This window comes from Neofelis nebulosa, chromosome 18 (genome assembly GCF_028018385.1).
Source record: "Neofelis nebulosa isolate mNeoNeb1 chromosome 18, mNeoNeb1.pri, whole genome shotgun sequence".
Lineage (NCBI taxonomy): Eukaryota > Metazoa > Chordata > Mammalia > Carnivora > Felidae > Neofelis > Neofelis nebulosa.
The window spans coordinates 15,549,749-15,564,416 of NC_080799.1; the positions used below are offsets into that span (position 1 = coordinate 15,549,749).

The window sequence follows — 14,668 nt, forward strand, 5'->3', positions numbered from 1 at the left end:
CACACAAAGATGGGTCCCTGGGGCAGAGTAAGCAGAGGCAGAGCTGAAGATAAGGATGTAATGTTGAAAAACACACTAAAAAAGGAATTTATAGGGATTTAAACCTACTCATGATAACATTCTAGGGACTTAAACCTACTCAGGATACCATCCAATCCCTTTACAAAAATAACAAAAGTATAAAGATTTCAACTAAATTCTTAACTTATAAATTTCTTTTAACGGAGGTCAAGCTCCAAGTTTTGTGGTGCTTTTGGGGTTCTATTTCTTAATTTTATTAATAAAGGAGAGAAGTATGTATACATCTATTCCAAAGATCTACTGGAGCTAGGCCATCTGCCAAGGTCACATAATATAGGAAAAAAACCCAAAAACAGGGTCTATAATACATTAAGAGAATCTTCTAAAAGTCATGGTTTGTGGAAGGGTGATTCAGTTTGTTACTGAGATCACAGAAGGGTGAGAAAGGTGCATCACAATCTGATTATAGGCCCCTTTTATGAAGTATTTCTGGATGGTTCAAGATGGTTCAACTCAGCCTTCTTACAGTTGTGTTGGATTTTTTTCCTGGTGCACAACAGTTCTGTTTCCACTTGGTTCCAGGTGGTTGGAGGTGGTAGAATCCCAGGATCTTCAGATTATGTCAATGCTCAGGAAGAACAAGTGTGTGACGGAAGAAGTCCTTAGCAATCGGGAATGGGGCTGCCTCGTTTCTAAGGCTCAACTGACTGTTACTGTGTGTATATGCTGGGAAGGGAGCTTTGTGGAGGGGGAGGTAAAAGCTTGGACATCAGATCTACGACTTTTGTAATAACACCATCAGTTTTTCCTTATATTTAGACTTTAGAAGAAGATATTCATCTAAGGGAGAAATGAGATGCCTAATGTTCACAGCTAGTAAGATCATTGTAGAAACGACTGGAGAAGGGAAAAAAGGCACATAATTACCCTTGCTCAGAACAAGATGCTCATTGGCATCCTATTCATATAGGCACTTTATTTTAAAGTTATGTTAGAAATAAAGTTTAAAATTATGTTTAAAAAATAGAGAACGGTATAAAGTACATGAAAGGAAAAACAAAATGGTAAGGAGTCAAAGGACAGGAAGTTAAAGGTAAGTGAACACAAGCTTGAGCAAAATGCTAGAAGTTAAGCAAATCAAAATGAAAGACGAGATCATCTTCAAAATGATGACAAAGGAACAAATAGGCAGAACTGAGACCCAGATCTAAGGGTCGTAAGTCCCAAGCCAGGCACACAGCATCCCCCGAGCCACACTAAAGAGCCTCACATTCAATTACTCTCTTGATGCCAGGGGTCCCTGAAGGAGGGCCGCGGCCTCAGGCACACTCCCCACATGATCAGGCTGCATCTGTGTGGTTAGGCCAGGAGGCTGCAAGAGTCTGATTTACTCAAGCTGTCCCGGATCATCCTGCCATACCCAGGATCCAGCCAGAGAGCCACTACTGACCTCCACTCATTGCCCATGAGCAGGGTCCTTCTCCATCTAGCAAACGTGTGCCCCTTACTAAGAAGGGAGGCACACTGGGGACCCCAGCTAGCTCCTTAATACTCAGGGACTACTTAAGACCTACGCATCCAAGGAAGTTTTCTAATATGACTTCTAGAGTATCTGCTTTTAAAATCTGCACAGACTGAAGCAGGGTGAAGCCCTGAGTCTCAGAGGTGGGACACTGAGCTCTGTTGTCAGTGTCCCACTGACAAGAAGGGAGGGCTCTGTTGAACACCTGTGAGGATTTCCGAAAAGGGCCCTGGCTTTGAATCCTGACTTGGCCATTTACTAGCTATCTGCCCTTGAGGCAATTATGTCTCCATGAGCTTCAGTTTCCAACTTATTAAGTATTATTAGTGTATCATTACTATGTGATTGTGTGCACAGTAATTAGGTCAGGGAATACATTTGGCACAGGTAATGCAGCAGTGCTTTTGTTTAAAAGTCAGAATAATCAGAGATTTAAGGAAGCAGTTGGAGGGTGGCATAGCTACCCAGCATGTCAGAACTCACCTTTCCGTGAAAGTGATTCCATTAAGTGACTCCATGGGGCATCCTGATGAGGACACTCATTAGCCAGGAAGGTGTCAAACTCTGCTTTCAGAGGAAGGGCAACTTATACCCATTTTCCTCAAGTAAGGGTCTCGACCACTAAGGCTTACATAAGCTTAGAGCCATTTATCTCGCCCTTGAAAGAAGTGGTGACATGATAGGAGGGATTTCTTTCAGAACCACCTGACATGGCTGTTAGCCACACAGTGACCGTGCAACTGTGGTATCTTCTTCCCCTGAAGACCTCTCAACACAAGAGGGCAAAGCCTAGGCTGGGTGGGCACACTCCTACCTGGAACAGAGACAAGGCTACAGTTACTGCAGAAGGGGCTCATGGTGCCCATCTCCCTCTAACTTCAAGTCAGGGCAGAAGTTCAGGGGCTGGTCTCAGGAAAGAGCCTCTTTTATTTAGCTGAGTATTTAAAAATATAACACATTCTAAGCAGAAATCGAGACATAGTCTGTGATTTGCTCGCACAGTGGGGGGCAGAGGAGGGATGAGAGTAAGTCTCTAAAAAAGAAAGGCACAGCACCCAGGTTCTAATTCTTTACTTTAATGCCACGTGAGGGTACTGAGGCTCCATGCACCAAAGCGCTCACAGACAGGGAGTGAACGAACATAGGAAATGTTATACCATGTACACGAACCCAACACCGTACAGAAGGAAGACAATGGACCCAGGTGACCTCCCATACTCCAGAGGCAACCTGTTCCTATACCCAGTCTTTGTTCCCTCCTCCTCAACCCCTGCCCACCCACCCTTCTCCCAATTAACATATGTATACACGTATGATTCTTCCAGAATTCCAAAAAGTGCCTCTCCCACCCCAGTCTCTCACACTCTGGCTTCTGATGAATAGAGCCTCCCTCTTTTAAGGATCACAAGGCAGCCACTACCTTCATGAAAGAGTCGCAGCAAAATGGTGCCCAAGAAAGCTTAATCACTTAGAATCAAATATGGACAGAAGGTATGCAGAAGGATATTTGAAATTCTAACTGGGATCAGTGTGAGTAGTTTTCGTTTTTTTGTTGTTGTTGTCATTTGTCTTAACCTCTTCAAAATCCAGCTGAGGCCAAGACTGCACACTGAGGCTCACCCCACTTTGTGGTTTGGAAATGTCATTCTTCCTAGTCTTCCAACAAGCAACCCAGAACAGGAAGATAAGGTCACCTGACCAGCCTGAGGCACAAGCTTCAGACAGCTCCCAGAATATCCTCAGCCCCAGGAAGAAAGAATAGAAACTTTCAGAGCACAGTTGACTCCTTGCCACGTGATAAGCACTGGACAGCCTTGTGAATTAACCGAAGGTAGAATAAGGGTGGTGACGAGTCCTGTATTTCTTCTATTTAGAGTGCTACCCAAAGAATTCCCCCTTCTGGGATGGTGTGATGTGTTTCATTGTGGTTTTGCTTCAATCTTTTTTGTGCCATTAGTTAACTTTTTCATTTTTATTGAATTTTGTTATGGCTGCTATTGCACCCCACGATCCTGTATCCTAAAACTTTCACCTTCCCAACCAGTGAGCATGACAGCTGGGAGAAAAGGTGCCCACAAACACAATGGAAGCTCCAAAGGCAGGCACTTTGGTTTGACCCATCAACACGATGCACAAGAATGCTATGAAAATATACTCCCTTTTGATTGGGAAGAAGTGTTCATCCTTTGGGGCCCTCCTTCCTAACCCAACCGTTCTTATGCTCTAGAGTTGACCAGTTAGAGTTGAGAAAGGATACAACTGGGAGAAGTCTCTTCCTCAGATATGACCTTTATTTGGAGGCCATTACCACCAACCACCACATCCAAAAGCACTTTTCAGCCTGGCCTTGGCTTCTCACCAGAGAATGGCCAAATTGGGCCACTGAATTCTTTTACTTTGTTTAGAAAGAGCTCTAAGCTGGCTGCCAGTATCCCTGCGCTGCCTGGTCTACTGGCCCAGCGCCTTGTCTCCCCCACAATGGCACAGAACACACCACTGTGAGAACACAGGGGCAGAGCAGATCCAAAGGGGTGTCTCTAGCAAGAGGCACAAGGACAGTGTCCTTGTGCAGCATCTCTGCAGCTCCAAGCTTGTCTTCAGGGATTGTTTTTGAGCAAACCAATCACTCCATCCTACGTGCATGGACTCTAAATAACCAAGTACTGTGATACTCTGTGACAAGGGTGGGAGAGAGACAGGGCCAAGGCCAGATTCCTGAAAGCACTAGGATTAATTGTCTGCTTTCTACTCATACTGCCTTTCTCCTGAATAGCTTGCCTCAGTGTCTGTCTAAAAATGAATCTGTATTAGGCAGTAACACCAACTGGAGCAACTTAAATGAAAGACTTCTGTTAGAACAAGACAAGAGGCATGCTGTTGGACTAAGTTTCAAGCAGGGAAATCAACTCCAGAAAAGTGATGATTCATCTGTGGATGAGAACAATAGAAGGGATGCATACCTTGGAACCTGAACAACTGACTGTATACTTTCCTCTTAGATCTCATTCTATACCTCTGTTCCACCATATAAGAACACAACGTAAGAGTGCAAAACCATGCCCTGGAATCCCTGTTGCCACAGAGGGCCAGGAGGTCACTGCCCTATGAAGGAGTTCTGCCAAGGTCCTAAGGCTTGGCCTTCTCTTCCTTAGAAGGATACAGACATCTTTAGCTACCCCTTCCCTGCATCACCAACCATTGGTCTCACAGGACGGAGACCAATGAGGCTGTCCTCACTGGTTTTTTTTTTTTTTTTTTTTTTTTTATTTATTTTGGGACAGAGAGAGACAGAGCATGAACGGGGGAGGGGCAGAGAGAGAGGGAGACACAGAATCGGAAACAGGCTCCAGGCTCCAAGCCATCAGCCCAGAGCCCGACGCGGGGCTCGAACTCACGGACTGCGAGATCGTGACCTGGCTGAAGTCGGACGCCTAACCGACTGCGCCACCCAGGCGCCCCCTCACTGGTTTTTTATATACAAAAAATCTCTCTACAAAACACCCAGGAACAATCAAGCACAATCACGATCACATGGAGAAGTCTCTAATGCAGCACAGAAATGTTACGTTCCGATTACTGGTGCTGCATGGCTCTTCCTTTAGGGGATGTGTGTCCACATCCGACTGACCACCCTCGTCTGCACATGGAGCAAGAAGGAAATGCAGTGGGAACAGAGCCTTGTGAATGTTTTTCTGTCTCTGAAATGGGGACAGTAAAACACGATGGAAGTGCTGCTATCTTCCTACAGCTCCCGGGATAGCTGTGCCTCCCACCCAACCCTTTCTTTGCCTCCTCAGAACAGACACTCTCCTAGGAGAACATTAGCAGGATAAAGCAATAGGGTTAAAAACACAGGGGGTTTCTATCTAAGGAGGTTCACCACAAATTGGATGCTAACACATGAAATGGCAGCCAAAGAGGTATTCTGAGCCTCTAGAAAGGATGTTACATCTCAAAGATAACAGAAGATCTATGCAACTTGTCTGCTCGATTCAGGGAAATCTTCAAAAGGAACCTCTGAAATCTGCATTACAGCCCTGAGAAGATAACCCTTCAAGCAAGGAAGGTTGGTGGAAGGTAGGAGAAGCCAAGGCCCTAAGGCAGGGCTGTAAACATTGTGCTTTTCTAAGGCCAACCTGGTACATGGCTTTGGCAACTATGGTTACATCTCCAAAAAGTGGTGAAGAATATGTTCCAGGAGGAAGAGTCTTTCCACATCCTAAAACAAAGCATGGAACTATCCCTGGGGGAAGAGGGAGAGAAGATGCTTCTTCTTCAGCCAGGGGCTGTGGGGCGGCTACCTGGGTAAACCCCCCATCATATTCTGTGTTCATACCTATACACTAGGCACAAGGAAGGGATACGTGAACAGGGTTGAGGAAGTGATTATGCCTACAACAGTTTGGTAACGTGGCTCTAAAAAGGGCAGAAACTCTCTTGCAAGAACAAGAGTGACAAAACCTCTCTGGACTTTCTGGTCAAGCCCTAGCTACCCAGACCCCTAAGCCTCAGGCAGAGACTGCTGTGCCTTGAGGAGAGGTCAGGTGAATCCAGGCACCAGGTCCCTGTGGGCCACAGGCCCTGAGCCTGACCCCGAGGTACAGCTGGGAGACCTCCGTCCCCTTGGAGCTGTGCCTCAGGACTTGGTCCTCACCTCAGCAGGTCTGGGGCAGTCAGTATCCCTTCCAGGGATCTTACTCCCAGCGCCACTAAGGGGAATGGACACCCTCCCTGATAGGACTCTGTTCCCTACCCGGGCTACTCACCACCATGTGATCTTGAACTCATAGATGGGGCGCTTGCAGTAGTAGTGGTTGATGAGGTGCTTGTCACACACCCCGATGCACTGATGGTCCACAGTGAGGCCCTGGGCTGAGAGGTCCGTGACCAGGCAGTGCAGTAGGTCATAAACATCAGCCACAGCCTCCCAGGGCCCAAAAGATACATCCACTTCGCAGTGGTGCTCAAAGAGCTGCCCATCACTCTCACTCCGCTCGAAGCGCAGGGAGTTGAGAAGCGGACACTCATAGGGGGTGATGGGCATCTCCTCCTTGAAGACACAGACCTTGAGCTTGGCAAAACGGGCCTTCCGCTGTACTGCACGCAGCCGGGCAATCTCCACAATCCGCTCCAAGTGGTCTAGGGGGGTGAACACAGCACCCATCACTGGGACAGGGGTCAGGAGGTCGGGGGGCAGTGGGCAAGGCAGCGTCAGGGCACAAAGAGAGAGCCCCGGTGAAGGCATGATCCAACAGGGAAGAGGCAGATCCTGGGGAAGGGACTCTGGGCCTGTGAAAGGCACAAACTTAAACAGGGATCATGGATCTCCAAGGCAAAAGAAACCAAAAGGATAGAATGAGGATAATCCTTTTGAAATGTGATCTGATGATGTCACAGGAAAAGTGGGCCCTATGGAACCTGAATCTTCCCAGTTTGACTGGGAGGGGAGAGCAGAAGGGGAAGCAGAAATCTCTCTGATCCTGAGTAATACAGATACATCTTAGACCCACCTCTCCTGGTGACGACCTATGCACACACAGATGCCTCGCGACCCTCCTTTCCCACACCTCAATCACCCTGGGCAGTTGACACCTCACCTTTGTAGTAAGGCATGAGTCCCAGAAACGCCTGGCGCACTTTCTCCCCCTTCAGAGGCTGCATGTTCTCTAGCTGCTCCAGGAGGGGCCCGATGGCATAGTACTGAGCCTCTTTGTACACAGCCCGTACACGCTCCCGGGGTGGCAGGTCCCCTGAGCGCAGGAAATTCAGCACATCTCTGAGCAGGAAGGAAAGAGGGTTGGTGAGAAGGAGCTAATGGATCTGGGCAGTGTCACATAGTGGTTAGAGCACAGAGTCTGGAACCAGACTACTAGCTGTGTGACCTTGGAGAGGTGAACTTAACCTCTCTGTGCCTTGATTTTCCCATCTGTAAAATGAGGGAAAATTTAAAAACTACCTTGTAATGGTATAAAGGGATTAAATGATTAAAAAGTGCTTAGAAAATACCTGGCACAAGGTAAGTCCTCAATAAGCATTAATAGCTGTTATTATCAGTATCATCACTATTACATTTATAATTATCATTAGGTATATTTATTTTATTAGGTATTGTTATTTTTGGGTATATATAGGAATAATGGAAACATACATATTCTAGGCTCCTTAAGACATATATATATATATATATATATATATATATATATATATATATATATATTTATTTATTTATTTTAAGACATATATATTTAAATTGAGGTCTAATTAATATGCAACAAATGTGCAAATCTTTTTTTTTCAAATGTACAAACCTTAATTGTATAGTTTTATTATAACCACCACCTAGACCAAGATACAGAACATTTCAATCTCCTCAAAGTTTCCCTCTGCCTCTTCTCATTCAATCCCAGAATTCTATCAACAAAGATTAGTTTTGCCTCATCTTAAAACTCATGTAAGTGGCTGGATCTACTATAATTGATTTAACCCCATTCTCCTGCTGATGGACAGTTGAGTTGTCTCCAGTTTAGGGCTCTTATGAGTAAAGCTGTGATGAACATTCCTGTATAAGACTTTCTGTGGACACATGCACCAACTTCTCTTGGCTACATATTAGGAGAATTGTTCAGTCATAAGGTGAAGCGCATGCTTAACAAAATGGTTGTAGCATTTTATGTTTCCACTAGCAATGTAGTAGCCTTCCCCATTTTCTATATTTCTTTGCCATTCATCTTATTTTGTAGCTATATGGACAGCAAATGCTACCCTGAACACCTGGACAAATTGGTTTCTCGAATGAATAAAATCACATACTGCATTTTCTTAAAATAAAAATTCAGTTCTTTTAATTCCATCTTCAGATTCTTTGGTGCTAAGAATAATCATAATCAGATCCATCGCCAGTTAAGTGTGGCAAGGTCTTTACTTCTGTAAAGATATGTGAGTAAACCCCAAGATCAAGATGTTGCCTCAATAGTTTGTCTATGACCATGATGTAATGGCAGTTAACACTCACAAAGTATTAGTCTGGGTCAGCTACTATTCGTGTGTTACCCCATTTAATCCCTTCAATGACATTTAAGTGCCATCTTAGGTCCATTTTTAAATGAAGAAAAAGAGGGGCTCAGAGAGGTTAAAGAATACCCTTACTCAAGGAGCTACAGCTAGCAGAGGCCCAGATGCAGTCATGGTTGACTCCAAGTCCACACCCACAGTGGTCCAGACTCTAGTCCAAAGTGTTATTCACTGATCACAGTAGGAAACTGCCCCAGGTGGTGACCCAAGCAGCCTCCCTGGTGGGTGCTAGGGATACATGAGCTGCCCCAGCAGAGAAATGTACCTGATCAAATGCCCTGAGCCCCTATTTTATTTTCTCTGAGTCTTTAAGCAACTTCATCTGCTGATGATGAATCACAGACCATTGGAGTCTAGCAGCCTGAGGATAAATGCCACAATATCCTGCTTTCTGCCACGCCCTGGCCCAGCTCTGACCCTCTCCAGCTATGGCCACCTGGGCATGGGCACATCAGCTTAGAGCCAAAGCCTGTTCCTCCTCCCCACAACCCCTTCCCAAATTAGTCCTCTAGGATCTTAAGCAAACCTTGGTCTGCTCTGAAAAACATGACCCCAGGGCAAGGCCCAGCTAAGAGTGCTGTGGGAGTTGCCAGCTGGGGCCAGCACTTTCCTCCCCCAAACAGCCTGCAAACAAAAATCTTTTTATAGCTCTGCAGAGCGATGTGACACTTTGTTTTCTCAGCATTGGAGGCAGCTGACAGCCCAATGGGGAAACCCAGATGCTTCAAAGCAAATTGCATGACCAGAGGCTCCTTTCTGAGGATAAAAATGACCTTTCTCCCAGTGCAGGCGATCCTACTTGGGAGGCCAGCACAGATACGTAGTGGTTGGAGACTTTCTGACTCCTTAGCCAATGTGTTGAAGGTCAAGAATCATGTTAGTTCTGTAGTCATCTCCAAAGTTAGACTGAAGGGGCAAAGAGCTTCAGCCACATGCTCTGGAAGGACCCGGTGAGGGGTCACACCAAGGCTCTTTACGTAATCGGCATGGCAGGCCTGTGAGGCAGCTGTAATTATTTCTCATTTCACAAGCAAGGAAACTAAAACATAAAGTCTTTAAATTGTTTGTGTGTTAAGGTATCAGAAGTCCTTCCTTGGGAAGGGCTATTTTCTTTTTTGAGATTGTGTCTTTCTGTGTTTTAGCGTTAAAATGACAGTCACAATTGAAGGTGTTTGTTTGTTTTTTTCTAAAGGCTTTTCTTGGCAAAATTAAAAGATGGCAATCATATGTTGGCCCTTCCTTCACCTTTTTTGTTCATTTGTTTTAAACCATCAAAGAAAGTCTGAGAACCACGGTCATACACCATGTCCCTCCCTAATGGCAATGTGGAGACCCAGAATCTGAATCTGAGGATATTCGCCAAGAAGTTGTTTTGGGGCTCCCCTGCCTATAGGTGGCATCACACCTATTCCATACAGATGACAACTTCCTGGTCTCCAATTTCATCACATCCAGCCAGTGTGTGGCACCTGGGCTCTCTCTGGCTGTCCTTGTCTCCTCTGGGAAAGATACTATGGCTTTTGATCCAATTCAATAAACACATTTATTAAATTCCATCAGTACATTTGCTATTTTCTTTTCTGGGTATTAATGGAAGATACCAAAGCCCCATATTGAAGCCCAGGTCCTACTTACTAGAACTATAAGGTTGATCATAGAGGGAGAAACATACCCAAAGTGGGTGCCATCCCGGTCAATGAAGTACCGGCCCTCGGAGTCTGTGGGAATGTAATGTCGCCCGCTGAACATGGCCGCCAGCATCGTGTCTTCATAGCGCCGCAGGGTAGACAGGCGTGTGGTGAAGTGAGCCCCTCCAATGTTAAGGGGAACAACCTCAGGAAACTGGAAAGGAACCACCGGCACTTTCAGCCAGGCATTGGGGAATGAGAACAGAGGCTGCTCTGATTGTGGTCTTCTGGGGTCTTATTAGTGCTACACCATTCAGTCATCCAACGCTAAAATCCAGGAGTCTTTCTGAATGTTCTTCTCTCTCCTCTCTTTCCCCACACTCATCAGTTGCCAAGTCCCCCCCCTACTCCCCCCCCACCCACAGCCATTAAATCAGGCCTTCCCACCCCAATTCTGCTATCGCTCTTCTGGAGTTCAAAGCCGTCATTGTCCTCCTTTCCACTTCCTGAATTTGTCACTTTTATGCCCTTGCTCATGCTGTCTTCTCTGTCCAGAATGTTCTTTCCACTCTCCCTTTGTCCATCTAGCAAATGCATTTGCCCCATGTGTGGTGTATGTTGTTCACTGCACAAGGACACCGATCTGAGAGTGATCTGCTAGCCCAGCTGTGTGTCCTTTCTCTAATACACACCAAGGCACCATACAGGTTAGCAGCATCCGCGCATTCTAAAAGTTTCTCTTCAGGGCGCCTGGGTGGCTCAGTCGGTTAGGTAGCTGACTTGATTTCAGCTCAGGTCATGATCCCAGGGTTGTGAGATGGAGTCCTACGCTGGGCTCCATGCAGAGTGTGGAGCCTGCTGAAGATTCTCTCTCCCTCTGCCCGTCCCCAAGTTGTGTGCACATGCGCACACTCTCTCTTTCTTAAAAAATAAAATAAAAGCTTCTCTTTAAGTTTCCCAATTCTGTAAGCATTTCTGCTCTATTGTTCCTCACATGCACCCAAGACAGAGTTAACTGAACATTCCCTCCATCGTGCCTTCACCATGGACCACACACCCTCCTCGCCTAGCACGGTACACCAGCAGTTATTTTCCTCTGTCAGCTCTCCCTTCTAGACCTCAAGCTTCCTGAGGGCAGGGACGGCATCTTGTTCACTAATCATGAGGCCACCCGCAGCAGGGCTCATAGGTGTTTGTGGAACAATTCCAGGCATCCACTCCTCATTCTTTGTACCTCACTGCTTCTTTCTTAATCTGTAGAGTGAGATCAGTCCCCCATCCAGCTAAGGTTCCGGAGGCAAGGGCAGGGGGAAGAACAGGGAATGATGGTATAGATTTGCCAGGAGACGTTCTAGGGTCTCCCTAAAATACTCAGGACCTTTTTTGGGGGAGGTGGAGAGTGGGAATATCTTTCACTGCTTGTGGTTTTAAAGAAATGAAGCCAGTTCTCTCTAATCTTCCCACAACCTCCAGATTGACTAAAATTTTGTACGAGTGCATACTTTTCAATATTACATCTCTAAGGCTCCAGTGTATGTTTATCCAGATAGTCCTTTCCCCCAGCCTTCCAGGTTTTTTTCATACATTTTTTTAGGTGTAGTTGACGCACAACGTTACATTAGTTTTGGGTGTATGACACCGTGATTTGTTAAGTCTTTACACGGTATGCTTACAAGTGTAGCTACCACCTGCCACCATTTATTACCGTTATGATTTCACTGACTGTACTCCTTATGTTGTACTTTTTATCCCCGTGACTTATTTATTCCATAACTGGAAGCAAATACCTCCCACTCCCCTTCACCCATTTTGCCCATCCCTCCACCCTTCCTGCCCTCTGGCAACCACCAGCTGTGCTCCGTATTTATGGGTCTATTTATGCTTTGGCTTTTTTGTTTGTTTTTTAGATTTCACATATAAGTAAAATAATATCAACTTTTTAAAAGTTCTTTGTGAACTAAAGTAGGATAAAAATACATGAAATCAAAGTTACCCAGAGCCTAGTGCAGTGCCTGGCAAGCAGCAAAGACCCAAGTGTGCATTAAATGAATGAGTGAATGAATGAAATAGAAAGGTTATGTACAGTTCTTCTGTGCGTATGCACTGTTACTCCTCTGCAACCAAAGGATAACAAATGCCTTCTACTTAGTCTATAGCTCCAATAAAACTATTCTAGGTGCATAGCAAGGACTCAAATATTTTGAGATAAGAATGCTTTACATTTCTGGAGCTCTTTACACCTTTTCCAAGGATATCTTCATACCAATCCAAGTGTCTGCTCCACAGTAGAGCTGAAAAGACTGAGGCACAGAGGCAAAAGCAACCAAAAACTGTTCTGGATCTCACATGGAACAATGTTATCTGGGGGGGAGCTGGCCTACAGTCTCTGGGTGTTGCCTCTTTGTCTCAAACCCCATTGTTTCCCCAATGACAGTGCATGAAAAGTAAGCACCACAGTGTTTCTAACGGCTCCACCCCGCAAACCCCCCCCCCCCCCCCCCGCAAATGCAAAGAGTACTTCTCGAGTTGTGCTCATTGTTCTGTTTCATGATGTCGAAGGCACAGGCTTCTAATCCCCAGGGGAAGAGCCACCCCCAGCCCAGCCCTGCCCCTCTGGAGCTGTCCATTCTCCTAGGATTCCTCCACACCCCACAGGCCCCCACATCCAGCACTACCTTAGCTCCTACCTTCTGTCTCCCTCTTCAGCTCCCAGCAGTGCCCCACCTTCCCTCCTCTTTCCCCTTCTCTTGAGTGACATTTCAGCTCTAAATGTGATACTGTTATCACATCAAGACCAGTGGGAAGGAAAGCCATGGAGGTGTCAGGTGAGTGTGGACACATCTATTAATTAGCCTGCTTCTTATCTGCACAGAGTCCCTGACCCCACTTTCTGGGCAGCTAGAGGTTGGGTCTGGGCAACCACGAAGGCCTCCTCCCTGATTTTCTAGAAGACACTCTCATCTCTTGGGGCTCCAAGGTTCCCTTCCCACAGACTACCCTCCCTCCTCTAGTTGTTAAGGATGGGACTTAGGGGTGGGAGTAAACCAACCTTGCAGTGAGTGAACACTGAAAGAGGGGGGCGTGGGGTGGGGAGATCAGGTGCCCCCCGGGGACAGGAAGACACACCTGTGCCTTTTACGGGAGGATGAGTGGGCTGGGCAGCTCGGCTCTTCTGGCGCCGCCCTCAGCCCGACCCCCCCCCCCCCGCCCCCCCGACCCCAGCCTCGGCGCTGCTCACACCCCAAGGTCAGTTCTGCCGGGCACCTGCTTCTCCCTCTGCGCCCCTTCCCACGCCCCCCCGCCCCCCGGGTACCTCCTGGGGCAGCAGGGGCAGCGCGTGCCCCGCCTGCGTGGCCGTCGGGGTGGCCGGCTCCAGAAAGTCGTCTTCGGCGTCGGAGCTGGACATGGCACCGTCCGGGCGACGGCTGTCTGGCTCCCGCCCCGTGACTACCACCATCCCTCTGGCTCTGGACAGTGGGCGCGGCTTCGGGCGGGCGGGAGGCGGCGGCCCCGGGCACTAGCGCCGAGAAGCGCCCGGCATGACGCGGCGCGGCCGACGGGCGGGCCCGGGGGCGGGGTGGGGGGGGGGTGGAGAGCGCAGAGCGCGAGAGCCGGAGGGCGGCCACTCCCTCAGCGCCAACGGGCTCACGGACCACCGCGCGGACCGCAGGGCCACCGGCCCGACCCGGCCGCCTCCCGCTATTGGCCGAGGCTCCTCTTGCTCCGCCCCTGACTGGCAGGAGGCTTGTCCAGTCCAAGAGCAGGCAACGCGTTGAGTCTGCGCCCGAGTGGCCACTGGGAGCCGGACCTGCTTGCCTGCCGTGCTCTGATTGGTCCTCAGGCCAGCGGGCGCGCCCCTTCCATTCGCTATCCGCCCGGCGCACAGGGCGGCGCGCGAGATCGCCACATCTACGCGGACCCTCCTCGTTGGCTCGGAGGGTGGCTCCCGCATTGGAGTCGACGCCTAGTAACTAGACAGGAGGCAGGGCTCTCGAACTAGCTGTTCTATCTTCAGGGCAGTGGGTTCTGTGTCTCCTTGGGCGTCCAAGGCCGGGGAAATCCGTAGGAGGGGAGGACCAGGTCACCTCAGTGGAGGTGGCGGGAGGACGTCTTGAGGATGCGGAGCGTGTGGCGGGAGGACGGCTGAGGTCGCTGAGGTTGTGAGAGAGGAGGGGCAGCATTGCGATCGGGCGACCCTCCACAGGCCACAAGGGCAAAACCTGGGTTTCCAGTCCTTCCTGATGGACTCATGCAGGAACCCGAAAAGAAGAAACCTCAAAATAAGAGCACCTGAGTTCAGTTAAAAATGACAGTGACTCTCCATTCTCTACGTGCCAGTTCCTCCGCGGATGGACACAGGCCCCACCCAAAGAAGCTGACATACTGTCTGCAGCCTCAGGCTGTGTCCCCTGGGAGGGGCTGGGTC

General features: G+C 48.0%; 1 protein-coding gene across 1 annotated transcript; it reads right to left on the reverse strand.

Moving 5' to 3' along the window:
• Positions 1-1,157: 1,157 nt before the first annotated feature.
• On the reverse strand, positions 1,158-13,822 carry KCTD7 (potassium channel tetramerization domain containing 7). Its single transcript, XM_058710765.1, has 5 exons — positions 13,556-13,822; positions 10,287-10,456; positions 7,141-7,319; positions 6,310-6,682; positions 1,158-2,357 (listed from the first exon to the last, which is right to left on the reverse strand). The coding sequence occupies exons 1-5, from the start codon at positions 13,697-13,699 to the stop codon at positions 2,354-2,356; spliced, it is 870 nt and encodes a 289-aa protein (XP_058566748.1). The 5' UTR covers positions 13,700-13,822; the 3' UTR covers positions 1,158-2,353.
• Positions 13,823-14,668: the final 846 nt, after the last annotated feature.